At 42.1% G+C, this 18,161-nt stretch overlaps 1 protein-coding gene across 1 annotated transcript in view; it reads right to left on the minus strand.

Moving 5' to 3' along the window:
• The window catches only part of FZD6 (frizzled class receptor 6), a 28,914-nt gene extending 10,930 nt beyond the window's left edge, over positions 1–17,984 (minus strand). Inside the window, exon 1 of the mRNA XM_010132074.1 lies at positions 17,609–17,984. Coding sequence (XP_010130376.1) covers positions 17,609–17,788 — 180 coding nt within the window. The 5' untranslated portion in view covers positions 17,789–17,984. The remainder of the gene's footprint in view (positions 1–17,608) is intronic.
• Between the last annotated feature and the right edge of the window lie 177 nt (positions 17,985–18,161).

An 18,161-nucleotide genomic window follows, 5' to 3' on the forward strand; every position in this document is an offset into this window, starting at 1 on the left:
TTTGTTTAATAAAAAAAATTCAAAACCAAAAAAAAAAAAAAAAAAAAAAAATCACAAGAATCACTACACAGTAATACTATGTATTAGAGGTAGACAATGACAAGCAAAAATTAAATGTTTGCAAGAGTTTTACTACAGTATTGGCTAAATACTGTTGGTTTTAGAACACTTTATCATCTAACAGATAAATGGGAAAATGCATAATTCTAGGAGGAAAGCTCTGCTCAGCCTGTAAGCAGAAAGCCAAGGACTTGGCTGCCAAAAGTAATTGTTCTTACAATATTTCTTTCAGCTTGCTAAAAATATTTACCTTTTGACACCTGGAAGCATGAACACAATTTAAGAGCAGGAAGTTTAGTGTTCTGAGAACACAAACAGACCTTCTGAGTCTGAAGACCAGAAGTGCATTTAGCTGGCCACCTCATTCTCACCCTGGCTGGCAGCAAGGCGGGGTATAATAACAGAAGCTGACATCCTTCCCACTTTTCTATAATCTGTGGTTTAGGAAATCAGCTGCAGGGTAACACCACCACTGTGTGCAAAGACACCAACACACCTCCTTTCTGCCTAGAACACATTTATTCTATTTTTCAACCATTTAAGCTTATATGCTTTGTAAAATACTACAGGAGTAAGTTATATTGCATAATTTATTCAGGCACTGCTGAGAAAATAATGTATTGTATTTGTTTATTGTACCTCCTGGCTTTTTGCAAGCTACTTCATGTTTTGACCAACAGCTAACATTCCTCTCTACCTTTTTTATGTCCTTTTGCCATCCTATCATTTTCATATGTTATAGATTTGCATAAGTGTTTGAAATAGTGATTTCTATTCCTTTAAAAATATATTTTACCTGCTGTTTGCCTTGACTGCATTTGAACGCTGACCTCACATTTCGACAGACGACAAAGACCCTTTTCTGAGAGACAATAACTAATATAATACTGTGCCCAGCTACTTGTATGCATAGTGGGAGTTATTTTTTCCCATATTTATTACTCTACATTTACCAACCCTAAATCTCACCTACCATTTTACTGCCCAACTGCATCTATCCCAAGACCTTTGTGCAACTCTTCATAGCTGATTTTGTTTTCTCAGCGAATTCACTACCCACCCCTCTTCTAGGTCATTTATGAATCAGCTGTGTATCAGAGGTTTCAGTACAGGTGACTAGGGGGAACCACTCTAGTCATTTATTTGGTACAGGACAAAACTATCAGCTAATGATTTAATACTCTTCATTGTGAAAAAAAAAACTATTCCTACTTTTCTTCTTGTTCTTTAGGCAGGCATTGGAAAAGAAAATCCCTGTTGGGTTACCAGCATAGTTTCTTTAAAAAGTAGGTTATGACCATGTCAAAGCCTTTTTGAAAACTGAAATGTAATATACTGGCTGAATCACTCCTTCCAACAAATGTATTGAGTCGCTCAAAAAACCTCGACAGATTTTACATGCAATGAGTTCCTTCAACAGAAATAACGCTATAAAGAGCAAAATTTTGCCTCAAGCACACACAAATGGGTTTTGAAAAATAAAGATTTGTTTTCAGAAACTGCCTACTTTAAATGTTTAAGAACAGCAGAAAAGGCGGTGAACTGTGCCTGGAACTCTGCTAGCAATTAGGTATTTTTGAATGTTAAGCTTCACTTCCCATCTAGCCAATTTGGAAATGTTTCTTCAGAGAAAATAATAGGTCTACATTTCCTGACAGACCATAAAAGCAAAACCTTACCAAACCCTGAATATTTGCTCCTCCAGCCGCATGGTCTGTAAGGAATAAGCAAAAAGCTGAGATCACAAGCTCACTGAGAATAAGAATCAGTCGCTTCAAGGCTGCGTTATCCATACCATGGGTGTCCCTACCATCAAACATTTTCACCCAAGTGACTGGTTGGGTAACCCGCATGAGCTGATGTCTTGAGCACCCAAGTCTGGGATTAAACTCAAACTCTAGTACCATAGTCCCCTCCTCTTCAGGATCTGCAGGTGGCACAATCACATGAAATAAGCTCTTCCAGAAAACCAAAGCACTTAGCATTTCTAGTATTATTAACCATTGGCCTGTGACATGAAGAACAGAGATGAAAACCTGCAGATCTGGTGATGGGAGTGCTAAAAATAGAGTGAAAACACGCTTTTAAAACCAAGAATGGAGCCTCACAAAGCTGGTAAGCCCAAAAATAGAAATTCTTATCTTCCTGCCAATAGAAAACAAAACCCACTAATATGAGGAAAACTAGAATACTCTATTGACCAAAAAAAACCCCCAAAACACCCCAAAAACAAACCCCAACAAACTAACAGCAACTGTAAAAGCCAAGAATGACATAGTCATGGCACTGCCTCAAGCAGTAGCAGTGGAGAACTGAGGACTGTGGGATATAAACTTCCCACTGCTTTGTCAGGGCAGAGTACAAGAGGGGCACGTGCCCTGTACAGAAACCTCCCAGTGCAAAACGGTCTGAACCGAATCCCATGAAGCAATCACACACCCACTGCAGACTGTGAATGCAGTCAAACAATCAAAGGGAGTAGAACATCACTAGTCAGCGAGAAGAATATCCTCTGCACTGATCAGAGCACCAACACCTTACTTAGTAAATTTTAGATTCTTTACGAAGTATGTCTATATTATATTTTCTCCAGACGCAAAGCCAAGCTCTCTCAGAAATCTAGTTATGGTGCGCTTCTACAAACAGTAACACAACTGAGACAAGTGAAAACAACCAGTGCAGAGTACGGAATAAATGGCTAGGTGCAAAGACACGTGCTTTGCCAATAAGTAAATTGCAACCTAGACCTGTATGTGAATCTTGTGCTCAGCATGCTTCTCTGTTTTGTGCTCAGCAGGCTTACAAGTCCAACACAAACTGGCTCATTATTGCAGGTAGATTGTACAGATGCTCCATCCTACCTCATGTCAGTTTTATCCTAGAGAAAAGGACTACCAGAGATGATCGGATGTCTCTAAGGTTGAGATGTATGACAACTATTAATGTACATCAAAGCAAGTTAAGCGAAAATGTTCTCCTGTACTCTGCTAATTAATGTCACAGAAATATTTAAATAACATAGAAAATGGTGGATCAAAACATCAAGGTTTTTGTCACAATCAGCTCTGGCAAACCGTGATTGTAAGAGACAGGAAACACCTTGAATTACTGAGATATAGAGAGGATCAAAGCCTTTGTTCAGCCATTGGAGCCAGTTATTTCAGACAGTAAAACCTACTTTCCTAACCACTGAGGTCTGGCTACCAAGTTAAAACATTTAGCTAGTTAATCTAGTTAACACTGAGGTTAACTAAGTTAAACAATGAGAGACACCAACTGTCTCAATGTTAAGCAATGGTACCTGTTTCATGGGTTGATACAAAACTTGTGACCTAAAGCAACAACATTATGTCACTTACATAACGGAGTATTTCAATCTTGGAAGCAAACATAGGCTTAAATCTGAATTTCTGCATTCATACTACACTGTGCACCCCAGATTCCTACCTATATTAAAGACATTCATTGTTATTCATGAAACTATTTACCTGCTTTACCAGAAAAAACACCTCACCTAAATGGTTAATAATTAGAACCAACTCAAGTTGGAAGAGACTCATAAGGATCATCAAGTCCAACTCCCTTGCTCCTCTCAGGACACTTTAATGATTAATAATTAACAGTTAATAATTTACGGTACCAGACTTAAAGACAACCACTGTCCAGTAAGTATCATTGTAGAATTGAAGTACAATCTCAAAACCTCAACACAATATAGTTTATAGATACACTTTCATATGTGGTATTTAGGAAGTACAGCCACTATCAACCATGGTAATATAAATGGTCTTAAAAGAACAGGCAGTAATTACTCTTTATACTCACAGAGCTATATTAACAATTAATCTTCACAGATTCTTTTGCCACTTTTATAATGCTAATCTGTTTCAAATAAAAGCAGTGAAACAAGTATGGCATGGTTGATTTAATCCTACACTACTGTCTCAGTAGAGTTATTCTGGACTGGATGCGAACAAGATTAACATCCTACCCAGAGAGACTAATGCCTCCATACAATTCCTAGATGGGCTGGCAAGGGTGGTAATTTGCTGATGGCCACCATGAATCAGCTGCCAGGAATCTCTGATTTATAATTCATGCACAATTAAGTCATGATAAATAAATGTCCTAACACATGAAACTAAATGAAGGATGAAATTTTCAAGTTCTGTTAGATTCAAAGCAAGGTCGACAAAAGACTAAGTTCTTCCTACTGAAAGTTACATTGATGGATTTAAATCGAAGCCAAGTTAAAGACACTTTTTAGAAGCTCTTTTGGAGGAGGCTTAAGGCAGTTTAAGTGTCAGCGCCTTGTTGCTACACGTCTGCTCAAAGCTGCTACTTCAGAGCAGAGCTGCAAAACAGAAATGTAGGTGCAGGCCATCAACATGAGTGCAGTGTCAACCATCCCCTGAACTACCAATGAGGAAGATATGAATTAATTTGGGGGCCCACACGCTCCATGTCACTACCTGAGCTGTGGGTAATGATCGACTATTGCTGCCAGCAGGAGCATCAGTCATAATCTATATTTTCTTAACTCAGTTAAAATTACATGGGTAACTCCTCTACAACAAAAGTTCTTCAGGACTAAAATTCCTTGATAGGAATAAAATATTTTAGATATGAATATATATAACTTTAATACATACCATTAGTACATCCTATTTTGACAAAGGGAAAAGAAAACCATCAAAAGCACATTTAATAAGCTGCTTTTTTAAAAAGCAGCATTACTTCCTGCAGCTTTCACAATAGAATTAAAGCTAATTAAGGCAGTCATGTTCAAGTTAAAATCTTGTCAAACATTTTTTAAAGATAATTGACTGTTTACAGAGATAAGAATGAAATCTTTTGTCAGAGTAGAGAGTAGGTTACCTCCATAGTTTAAAAGACAAAAGAGTTTAAGTTTCCTACTCAAGGACAAGCTGGAGTTCAAGCAGCTGAGGGGAGGGGGGCGGGAAGGAAATAAAAATGTAGTAAACAAGCAAGTGGACCAAACAATGCTGTTTTGCAATGAAAGGTGTTTGCAAAGGTATGAGCTTTCATCTTTGTCCTTCAAGTGACCAAAGTCAACACATGCACTTGGACTTTCAATGGGCTCTGAAGAAAGCGCAGGGACAGCAGAACTTGGAACAGTTGACAAGCTGAACTGTTCCCAGCAGCCCATGCCCATGCAGGTGTGGGAGCTGCCAACCAGTCAGCACCCGAAGCATCATCATTTAGAAGGCAAACTCAGATGGCAGTTGATCTAAAATAATGTTATGCTGTAACCTCTAGTGTCTCAGGGACTGACCGGCAAGCAGTTAGACGCCCCCGCACTGCAGACCTGGTGAGCCAGAACTTCAACACCTGCCTCAAGCTAAACCAGTGAGGCATCAATTCAGATCCCACGCTATGCAATGAGCTGAATTACTCATCATCTAAACGTTCAACATATCTGCAATAAAATAATGAGTATATCTGCAAACTCTTCACCATCATTCACTCCTACACATGCAATATGCATTGATCTAGATATTCAGGTCTGAAACGTAATACAAGCTGTTCAAAGTTGATGGGAAAATTAATCAGAAATCCAACCAGGGTAAGGACAGGGCATGTGGGGGATGGTTTTCAAAGGTCAGTAGGGCAGCAGGACACCCATGCACTTTAAAAAAAACAACCAAACAAAAAACCCAACCCAAAAACAAAACAAACCCCCCCCCAAACAGAAAAAAACCCCAAACTCCAAAAAACTACTCCAACACCACAGCCAGGCACTGAACTTTCCATTGCCACTGACAATACCCACAGACACATACACAGAAAGATAAAGCAGGCTGTTCTGCTTTTTACTTCTATGGAGTCTGGACTGTTTTGCATTAACTAGCAACTACAGAATTTTTCTGTAGTAAAACACCTTAGTTCCATGTTTTGCTTTTAAGTATTAAGTACAAAATAAAAATTTGTATATCCCTATATTTAACTATAGCAAAGGTTAGAAACAATATAAACAGGAATCCTACATATCCCTAAGAAGATATTCTGAAGCAAACTGAAGTACAAATATTCCAATACTTTCCAAAATAGCTCATTAGCAAAATTCACTGCATTTTGTGGTCCTAACCTAAATTATAGCTTGACTTAAATTATAGATATTGCAGCCTACTGCAATTTACAGTCCAAAACAAACATGAGAAAGTTTTTCCCAAGCATTACAGAACTGAACTATTTAAACAAAGTTTTCAATTATATATGGTTTTAACTCCACGTATACTATACAGGGCATAAAAGACAGACAAATCTAAGTTAACTGAAATAAAGTATACTGCAGACCCTCAGACATCTGAAGTCTAGACAAAGCTTCATCGCATCTAGGACTGTGGTAGCAGAAGAACCTCAAAATAATATTTAATTCTTCACGTATTTGCTATGTGTTACAGGAATAAATGCATTCATTATTGAACATTTTGTGCAGAATACAATTTAGAAGAACCAGTAATACTGTTGATAGACTGCCCATTATAAAACCACCCCTCCTTTGAAGGGAATTCCAGCAGAAATTATTGCTCTGGGTCCGAAAAAGTCAGGCTGGAATCATGTTTTCCCCTGCCTTTGTGAGCGTGGAGAGACACTGAAGCGAAGTTGTGGAAACTTATTGTGATATTTAGCACTTGACCTCTACCGTCAAGGGTCCATTTATGCACTTTACTCTGATACAGAAGATGCAAAATGTCCGCTTTATTGATTAACACAGAGGGCTATGTATCTCTACTAAACCCCGCCCATCGACTTTCTTCCTTGACTTCTTCACGCATAAAATAAATCAGGAAAATCCCAGTCATGACAAGATTGATCTTCTGAAGCAATCTTCTGCCAGTCTTCAGCAACATCGAGTGAAGCAATCAAGAGCCAGATCCACAAAGGAGACTGGCCATTGCAACACAAAATTTTGATGCCTAACTTCCAGGCACTTCAGAGTCCTCAGGGCAGTTTCCCTATCTGATGTCCACAAAGAGAGGCACTGGCAAATGACAGCCACAGAGTTCAGGAAGCAGAGATAACCTCACACCCAGACGAAAATGCTTAAGAGGAGCAGGAATCAAACAGTACAGATCTCCAAAAATGAGGCAACTAACCCCAAGCTCCAAAGCAGTGTTTACATAAAAGACTAGTTCTCCGAATGCTCAGGGATTCATGTTAATAGCTCAGACACTGGTATGCTGATGGAGAGAAACTGGGGATCCTGCTCCACTGAGTACTTAAGTATTTAAAATAAGGTGATACAGCATCAACAGCAGGAGACTTTTTTGTGCCAAAAAGCCATGCAATCTACAGTTAAGAGATTCATCTGTCACCATGAACTGAGCCTGGAAAGGACCACCAGTCCTCTTTCCCACAAGTTACTTATGTCCCCTTTTCTAAACCCAAGACATGCTAATACTGGGAGAACACCAGAGCATTCAATGCCCTTTACAATCACAGTTACCAGATTGGCAAGAAAGCTGGTTCTCTGAATGCAAAGGCATCCAAACCAGCTCTACATAGCCCAGCACCAGCCCAGCCAGATGCCATTTCTATGTGGCTGCTGATCCTTGCTCCAAGTCTGCCCAGGAACATAGTTACATGGCACAACAATTTTGGCTCAAAGCTGACCCGACTAGACCTGAGAAAGCTCTGCGAGGAGCCACACTGTTGCTGGCCTCAAGTTTTCCACGCTTTGCAGACCTGGGCTAGCCATGCTGTTGGTTAGGTGGGGGTAGAGATACTGCACATAAGTTTGAAAACCTCCTGATTTATGAAGTTAATCCCCATGCTGACAGGGAATAATAAACTGCCACCCTCAGCCTCCCAAATCCGCTGATTTCTTGCCCATATCTCATAAAAATGAGACATAGCTTGTCTCACGGCCAGTCAAGCAGTGTGTCAGTGTCTCAAGTTATGACCAACTGGAAATAATGAAATCAGAAGACAGAGGTAAGAACTGCAGGTGGTGAGGTAGGTAACTGCAGCTTCCTGGGCTTCAACCCAGTCATCTGATTTGTGCATGCCTGACTGTTGTCTCTTATGTCACAACAATGCGAACGGATTAGTGAAAGTTTACAAGAAACTAGTAATTTCAACAATTTTAATGCAGCACAGTATCATATGCTTTCCTGAACTTCAAACAGACTGCCTAGGTCACTAGAAAATCTACCCAAGTCACTTTTGTCATGCACACAGGTTGACAAGGAGGATGGGATCTTCTGAATGAATTCTCAGTTACACTGGAACAGAGGCCAACACAAGTCAGACACAGCGCTAGAAACAAATGTCCCGAGAGCCTGAGGCACGAACCAGAGTAAATTCAAAAGAACAATGGAAAACTAGACGGCCGCCTCCGCTTGTTGGTGTTTGGGAAGCTTCCACTGTGTAGCAAACGTTCTGTATACTTAGGATCTGCTGTAACTTTTGATCCAGAGCAATTTTCTGTAAAATCACTGCCTCTGGGAAGATCAGCGTGCACACAAAATGGAAAACCAGGCCTTCCACTTTAAATTCACTTCTATAGGTATCATCTCCACTACAGCTTGAAAACATAAAATTATAATGATTAATTTATTATTCAGAGTAGATCATTATTGTCATAGGAAAAGCAGCACTGAAGATTTATTAAAAGATATTTGTAAAATTCTTTTTTAAAAAAAAAGTGATAATCCATTCTTAAGCATTTGTGGGAAATAGTTCTCTTCCTTGGAGGTTTATTTCCTTTGTAACATTTTTCTTCAGTTATTTACCTTTATGAAGATAAAATGTCTAAAACAATTATAACCTGAGTAGTTACAGATTTTTGCTTTGTAGACGTATGTATGCATTTTAATTAAATTTATTTATTAACTTTCATTTAAATCTTAGTTTTTATTTACTCTGAGACACAGGCCAACCTGGGAGTCAAGAAAGCAACAACACCTACTTGCTTTTAAACAATATTAAAAATTCCCCAAATTCTAAAGGACCAGTGAGGCAGCTGTAAGAAAGAAAGAAGCTAATTCCTTCACCCCATTACTTTATGATGACCTCTTCCTCCAAACACAAGACATCCAAATGTAAGAAAGGGCTCTCTTAACAAAGGTAATGATGTTACTACAAGGCCTCTTTCTGCATACACTGCCTCACCATGTCTCTTCTCCTTCCCTCCATTTCTCTACCCAAATTCTTGACATTCAAACACCCTGCCTTCTCCTGCTAATGAGATCAGAGTCAAGAGAGAGAGTTTCCCAACAGTCCATTGCTTGCCGTAGCCCAGAAGTATCTTCACTACTCAGTGGAACAACCCAGTCTAAGCTTTCACCTACCCCTCAGAGGAGCGAGTCTAAACAGAAATGGGGGCAGCCGAGCACCTCCATCACACTGCAGAAACCTTCACCCGTGAGAAGCTGGGGGCTGTAGGGAACTCACAAGCCACATTACTGTACTGTAACTTCACAGACAGACACGGATGAACATTCACCTTTCTCCTCTTTCACAGCTGTCTCTGATACAAGGAAGTGAATGCATCTGCCCCTTTAAGAGGCATATGCAGTGGCACATCTTCCTTCTCTTCCCTCCTCCAACATCTCATTCCTAGACTGCTACTGGCAAAAGGCAGCACACTCCCTGGGGTGTCACCCCTGAGGCGATGCTGCTGCTGAGGTGGCACTGGGGAAGGCAGACAGAGAAACAACACTGCGTAAGTAGTCACCAACAGGCCCACCGAGAACATGGAAAAGCACCAGAGCAGCTCTCGGCCCACTCTGCTGCCCAGCTAACCAGTACAGGATCAGGCGGCTTTAGGCATATGACAAGGGTGGCAATTTCTGCAGGAGGTCTTCCATTTCCCCCCAGAACTGTCAAACTATTGACTACAGCCACAACCAGATGCATGAAGGTCTGTAAGAAGTCAGCCCAACCCCAGAGAGACGCCTCCGTCCTTTTCAGTAACTGCTACTCGCCCCTATCCACAGGCACCTAAGCACCCAAGGGAGGGTGGCAGGCAGCATGCTCGACACAGTAAGGCAGCTGCTGGGACTGCTCCCGATCTCCCCAGTTCTGAATGCCTGTATTTGCGAGCATTTCCTTATTGCTAGCCCACAGTGCCTTTCCCCTCCAGTATCTTGCCTATTCCTCCTGTTTTAAAAACTCAAGGCCACCGTTTCTTCTAGCCTTTCATTTATGACCTGTGGACCATGTAAACCTTCAGTATGTAACATTTTGTTCATAGCTCCAGGCAAAAACCTCAGAGAGGTCCCCCACCCAGCTGGATTCTTAAGCTTTGCTTAAAACTACCTTGCTAGCAGGAGCATGAGCTCAGGTGAAGAAGTATGAAGCTTGGACAGTGAGTCATGATGCCAGGCCACCATGAGGATGGGTACAGTCCCTCTCTGAAAAGGTGCTTTTACGTTTTGTACCCAGGATAAGTATGTGGAGAGTCTGGCCACCAAGTGCTTTGTGGCAGCAGTTACTGGACTGAAGAAATGTGGTTGTGTAGGCTGCCGTGAGAACACAGCATGGGCCACATTGGGAAGGATGTGGCTAATCTCTGCAAGTACTTGATCGACCAGAAGTTGCAAGCACAGAAAAGATATTTCCCACACCCCTCATCGATCCTGCCCAGCCTGCCCCCCGAAGCTCTTGTCTGTCTAACTACAGGGATGGAATGGAACAGATACCTTGGGTAAGAGGACATCCTTTCTGTCCTGCAAAGGCTGATTATCCAAGCCTGTCTCCTGTGTCTCTGTATCACAGCAGGTTTCTCTTCCCCCACATACAGCAGCTGCTTACACAGCTCGTAGCTCCCCTGCACACCCCGCTGCTTCTAATAGCTAGGGAGAAAGCAAGCAAGTCTCCACTCACCACCACTATATAGTTGAGGAGAAGAACATAACCAGACACATTTTTCTCTGGCAATCAAATCACTACTGTGGTGCAGCAGTAACAGCTGCACACAATGCGCACAAAAGGTCCAGAAAGGAAACAGGAGACAAAGCAACCATGTCTGCCCCAAAAGGTTGCTGAATGAACAGCAAACAGTGAGAGAAAGAAAAAGGTGGCAAGCTTTGTGGTGCAGACACTCCTACCTTCTCCTTTGGAATGGGCTGAAGAACTAAAGAAATGACACAACAGTAGTTTTAGAAATCATCATATTTAATCGTTGCATTGTCACACTGGAAAAGAAAGCACTTGACCACATCCCCTATTCCCACGCACACCTTTCCTGGACCATTTGCTTTTTGTGGTCTTCATCAATGAAGGCATAGATAACATCCGGCAGCCAAGCTGTCATCCTGAACAGCACAGCCATCCTGAACACCTTGCAAATGGAAAATTACAATAAGGGCCTGGGCTTCATACAGCCTTATGACCCATGCAGCACTAGACAAACAGCACCTCTGAGTTGCAGGACACCTAAACATCACAAAACCTTCTTCAGAAAGAGGGCATCAGAATTTTCTTCCATTCTTAGGCTAGACTTGTAGAAGACCTAAGTACCACGAGCCTTGCAAAGATGCCTACAAGCATACCTGGGCGGTTCACCAAGACCTGCAAGACAATAAAGTTGCTGTTGCCAGAGCTGCCATGGGCCAATGCACTGGATATGAGCTGTTAATGAGATGTTTGATCCCAGTTTGACAGCTCATGGACAGCAGAGAGAAAATGGTGTCAGCCTCCCATACACAATGGTATACCATCTTGTCCACTGGCCTACTATTCAAAGGAAGATAATGTGAAGACCTTTGGAATCACGGTCACCACATCATCCTCAGCAGACTTGTCCTCTCTAATCTGATTTGCTACTGACCAGGTGAAGTTCATGAGGTTCCCCAGGGCAACAGCCACTTCCTTAAAAACATGGAGACATCTTGAAATTGCACTTGGCAATGGTGAAGTGAAAGGACAAATACCACCTTTAAATACACCTTTTTATGTCTGAGAGCTTTCTACTCATTGCTGGGTTTCCCCAGCTCCAAGGATGACATGTCGACCCCCACTCTGGGCTCGGCTCCTGAACCCTAACCACCTCCTATCAACGAAGGCAAAGCAGTTCCAAATTCAGTGGCTCTGTCCACGTTTGCCTTCTCTACATATTAGGGAAGCTTGCATGACTCCATTCATTCATAGGTGTCCGCCAGGAGTAGGCTACAGCCACAGGACTAAGCCCATCACTCCAAACCTGTGGTGCATTTGTTTAGTCAGGGACCACACTTGGCATGAGTGTGAAGAAAAAGGTATCTGAGACACAGGCTGCACAGTGGGACTCAGAAAGCCCAGGGCTTGTTACCCACAAACACCAGACAGGGCACGATGGAACGGACTGCAATCTGTAGAAAACTAACAACAGCATGCGGCAGTATTTCCCAGAAACGTCTGCTGTGAAAAAGACCTGGAAGACAGTCTTCTATAGGCCAACTTCAGACTTCACACACAGTAGGGCTGGCCTAAATCTAGTCCCTTAGTTTCATGCACTGCACAGGTAAGTGTGCTAGCAACTTTACCTAGCGATCAACTCCCGTAACATCAAATTACTTGCTAGTGTAGACACAGCCTTTGAAAATGGATAATGATGAGGCTCTGGGAATCACACTGTCAGCACCATCTCAATGAGCCCCAGCTACGAGAAGGTTCATTCCCTTTCTTCATCAAGCATGCATCACTTTGGACCCCCATGCATTCTAAGCCGCATCCTTTGAGAACAAGGAGCAAGGCAGTACTGTTCATGTTATCAAGTGAACAAGGAATGCTGCTCAGACAAAGCAGCAATAGATTTTGTGGATGACTGATATGCTTAAAGCCAGTGTAATAGGATTGCACACATCCGTCTGTCTCATTTCAGACCATGTGTGTAAGCTAACCACACTTGGTGAAGGGCCTCGGTACTAGAAGTAACAAACAGCTTTTTAGCTTACCCATAGGAATCAGCAGAGACGGTTTATGAATGCGTTGCTGTAAGAACCACTGTAAGAACTAATGATGACCTACATTTCTTTGGAACACTTGACAGCAAGAGAGTGCAAAAACAAAACTACACTTCCCGAATTTGTATGGTATTGTGCAAAGTGACGCACGTGTACAGCTCATAAGGTTTTGACCCCTTAACCAAAGCTTTTCTACATGCAACATGGTGATGCTCTAAGGCAGCATCAGTGACAATACAAAACTCCAGGCAGACAGAGAATATTGACTGCTTGCTTTACTGAAGCTGAGCTACCAAAAATTTAAGAGCAGAGAGCTTTAAGCTCATGTGTTTCACCAAGCACTACTCATATGGAGTAAGAGGGAGATGCACGATGCCTGTCTGCAGAGGTTTCAGGAAATTCACACCTGTGCTATCTTGCAGAACACCCCTGTGACAACTCTCTACACAAAACAGCTCTTATTTCCCCAGAACTCCCAACCTAAAAGTTGGACAGCTTCCTCCTCTCCATGTGTATAAACACACACATATATGTAGTGTTTGAAGCTTGCCAAACACCAGGTTTCCATTTTTTGGAAGTACCTTCATATTGAATTAATTGTAAATTTATATTTAGTGGAAGCAAATTAAGTGATTATATTAAGAATTTAAACTCACAGAACTTCAGTATTAAGCTTTTGAACATACTTCTCAATCCACTTCAAACTGGTCTTGTCAGTTTACACCAAGTTCTCATACAATTCCTCCTGCTGCTGCAGCCAGGTGCACTGAACTCTCTGTACACACACACACACGTACATAATCTGGCACATGGTCATGAACCCAGAAGCGGACGGAAAACTCACTACTGAATCATTGTTCCAGTCCCTCTGAGGTACTTTCTTGTTCTCTGTGGGAACATTTTCCAGTGTTTTGTATAGTCTGCTCTAAACACTCACTGGCAAGCCTTTTGCCTTTGTACTTCTACAGACTCGTATATCTTACCCAGGTCAGGAAGTCTTAAGGGCTTGTCTACAGTGGACACATTCCAGAACTGCAGCAGAACAGATTAAGAGATACGAAAAAAGAAAAAAAGTCACGATGCAGTAATATTCTTTGCCTTGATGGATTAACGCCTTATGTTGACAACCTGTTCCAGGATACCTGAAGTAGGAATTACTTTGGAATTAGAAGTGACTTCATTTTGTGAATGACCACGAGTGGGGGGTTAACTGATTTACATATAGCTGCAATGAACCAGTGGCCATCCATTTTCCTCACTAGACAAACCCTAGATCTTCAGCCTCCCAGTCTGAGCTAGTAGTAACAGGAGCAGTGTTGCTGTTAAACTGCTTTGAGATACAGACACATTAAGCATATGCAAATAGTTAGATTCCAGTGTCGTGCAGATGTTTAGCTAACACACACAAAACTGTACACCACAAAGCCATGTGGTTTTACTTTCCTAAAATCACCATTTGTTGTGTAAACAAAACTAATCCAAATAAAAAGTAAAACTCTAGCAGCCTAAACTCCATCTGCCAAGTTGAGGGCTCAGAATAAAAAAATAAATATATAGGAGCAGGCAGGGGAGGGAATAACTGGAAATGACGAATTTTCTACTGCAGAAAGTAAGATCCCAGAAGGACTATCATCACTAGCCAGAACACCCAAAACAAAGGCCATGAAATTGAGATAAGTCTTTTTTCCTGCTCTAATCACTTCAGCGTTCTGGTTTATAAGCACATCATTATAAAAAGTCGATATAGAGGCAGAAATGACCCCAGATCAGCCGATTTCTTGGGGGTCAACCACTACCTGAGACAACAGCTCTACATCATCCTCTCCTGAAGGATTACTATGAAGACACCATCTCAGAAATGGCAATTTAACACCTTTCCAGAATGTAAAGAAACCGTACAGAAGTCTTTGTGCTCCAGCAGATGGAAAGCACACTTCTCCTGGCTATACAAGACTCTCCACAGCACAACATGCCTGTAGAACCTCAAGAGTGGGACACAGGAGAGAGTTACCATAGTTTTGGAGAGTGAACTTCACCTTCAGGTGAGATTTGTTCCCGTGACAAATCCTCATTCTTTCTAGAAGTACACACTTCACACAGGTAATGGGATGAAGTTTCCAGGGGTGATAGAAACAGGAAACTGGACCAATATCAAGGCCCTTTCTGCACAAAATACTTGGATTTCTCAAAGAAGTCTCTACCATGTGCCCTGGGATTGCACTATTAAGCAGCTTGCTCAAAGTCAGTTAAGATAAAGTGAGGAAAATATCACAAGCCTCAATCTCAAAACCTAGTGTTTACATCCCAAGACCGTGCCCAGTCTTGAGAACAGGCTGTGGGGAGGGGGAAGAGCAAGATAGAATTAAAAAACAAAGCCTTTAAGCATTTCTGCTGAGGATTAAAAGAAAGATGTTTTAGCCAACACACTATTAAAATTCTTTCTTTGGTATGAACCACATTTGGACTACCAATTACAGAAAAATTCAAGCTCTTAAAACAACAGAAGACTCCTCCACCTCCCCACTCGCTGTCTCTTTATGGTTGCAAAGCGAAATTATGCAATATTCCAGAAGTCAACAGCTCCTTCTCCCCTGCTGCAACACCAAGGCCCCTGAAAAGTAGAACCATCCCTCGGAAAAAGGGCCCAGCAATGAATTACCATAAGATTACCATATTAACTCCAGTCTAACCACCAGCAATAGATTCAGCACAAGCTGCGTACAGAACAGGAGGAAACTTCCTTACCCTTTTACCAGTCAAGCAGCTGTCTGTAAAGTTCAGTCTGACCAAGCAGTCAATCAGCACTGCTGAATCACAAGTAAAGGCAGGCAGATCAGCACACATACACATTGGGTAGTTCAGAAGTGTCTGCACAACACTGGAGTAGTGAGGTACGCCAAATTAAAGGCCAGACAGCACCAATGACAGGACACTAGGAAGCAAATGAAACAGGGTAGGGAAATCAAATCCTAATAGACACTGTCGCTCCACACAGCCACCCAGTCAGTTGGCTCAGCAGTCATCAAGGACTGCAGTAGTCAGAGGTGGTTATGGGGGAGACAGGACACAAAATCAGAGAAACCAAGAAAACTCACTACCACACAGTTCTTACGAAGTAGCTGTACAAGACCAGGTAAGCTGTGAACCCTTTCCAGAGGAACTCTCTCCATGCAGAAGGCACTCTCTGGGCACAAGTTACTGACAGTTCAGAAAATTCAATCACAGCAAACTAATAAAAACCGCTCTGTGGTCTCTGCTGTAGCAGCAGCGTGACTCGAAGGCATGAATACTGCCAAAAGCTGACTCCAGTTGTAGTTAAGACACACCAAGTAAGAACCAGCAGCATACCCCACAAGATAAAGCAGCAGACGCTGCAGAAAGCGTTCCTGACAAATGGAGATGGGAAAAGGCACTGCACAATTTAAAACTGACACCTACAGCCTGCCTTCCAATTTAAAAGTCCACAATTTATCCAAGATCTGCAGGTGAATTCAGTTGCTTGCATAGAGGTGTCTTAATATTTGATACCAGAATTTCCCATATATCTACAGTGGGCTGGCAAACACAATGCAAGACCAAAGCCTATGCCCTTCCAGGCTAGCAGCTAGCTAGAGGTCAAACAGTGAATCCTCACTACCCCAAGCAACAATTAAAGAAAAAAAAAAAATTTTTTGGCAACTAAACTAAACGCCTCCTCCAAGTTCAGCAAGGAATAGGCAAGTAAGGTTTTAATAATAGTAGCCACCTCCAAATCACCTCCAAATCTTTTTTTTTTCAAACCAGAAACTTAATTTTCAACTCACTTTCTGTTTCACTCTGTGCACAGCACAAGACAGTAAGCTTTTCAAGACCTGCGTTAAGATGTTCCCCCTTCTCTTACCACTGAAGAGACATTATTAAAACAGGTTTAAAACTTGTTTTACAAGCCTCTCACCCAGAGAGTTTCTGGCCCTTTATAGCTATTGTTACAGGCAAAGCCTTTCCACAAGGTGGCATATTCTCAAGGGAACCGTATGTTACAGTCAGTTCAGGAAAGAAAGTGTTTGTTTCCAGTTTTTTTTTAAAAAAGGAGGAAGTTGTTCTTTAAGTCAGAAGTTTGAGCATCCAGTCAGAAGATAACAGAATGCAAAATCCACAATGGAGAATAGGGCTAGGAATAGGTTTAGGTATCTCTCTCTAGTAGACATAAGCTAAGAGGCGAACAAAGAGCAATTTCTAAACATTATTCTTGCACTGAGTACAGGCAGGCCAGGATATTATAAGCTATGACCCTACAGAAATTCAAGAAATGCTCTATATTGTCAGTAAGGTCCTTAGGCTGTATGTGATCAGCTCTGCCAAAGAGCTCTGAATAGCCACATTGCTGTGCTACACACATTCCTCTTCCACTTTATTACAGGATCCAAGGCAGGGGGAAGGGTGTCTATAGCTCCCTTACACAGTGCTTACGCAACCAAGCAGCTATAGTGCACTCCAGAAAGATTTAAACGAACATCTAATCACTAAACTTTGTCTACCTTGTCGTTCAGTGCAACGGACAGCACAAACCATTTCTCAAAACCAACCAACCAAACAAAAAAGGTTGTTTCACGTTGCTTATATTTACATATTACAGAAGGGGTGGGAAAACTTACCTCCATTTGGAGAGCAGCCATGTCCTGATCATAGTGCCCCATGATGTTTGGGAAAAAAGTCATATTGTAAGGCATTTCTGAACATCTGGAAATAGTGATTGGCTCACATGTGAATAAACTGTGCCCTCGCACCAGAGTCAGAAGGAAACCACAAGTCACAGAGAACACAAGTACTCCCATTTTGTCAGGATCTCCAGCACATAACTCTGCTCAGTAGTTAGACAGACCGGCTTTGCACAAGGATGAAGACACACATCTTCCTCTGCTAGTTCCACAGGAGGCAAGGACACCGGCGACGATCAGACTCTCCTCACCTCACCGCTGCTTTAGGTGTTTCTTCATTTTGGCTGACCGCGATTTTACCAAATCCCTCCTTCCTCGAGCGCGTACGCTGCAGAAGCGGAAAAGACGCGACAAATTACCAGCAGGAACAACCGACCGCGACCACTCGTCCCGAGGTCGAACTCGGCCTCCTCGCCAGACTGCAAGGAGACAGCACAGCTCCTACGGGGCCCGCACCGCGCACCTCACCACCCCCCCCACCCCCGCTCCT

Source organism: Buceros rhinoceros, unplaced genomic scaffold (genome assembly GCF_000710305.1).
Source record: "Buceros rhinoceros silvestris isolate BGI_N320 unplaced genomic scaffold, ASM71030v1 scaffold16952, whole genome shotgun sequence".
In the NCBI taxonomy this organism is placed as follows: Eukaryota; Metazoa; Chordata; class Aves; order Bucerotiformes; family Bucerotidae; genus Buceros; species Buceros rhinoceros.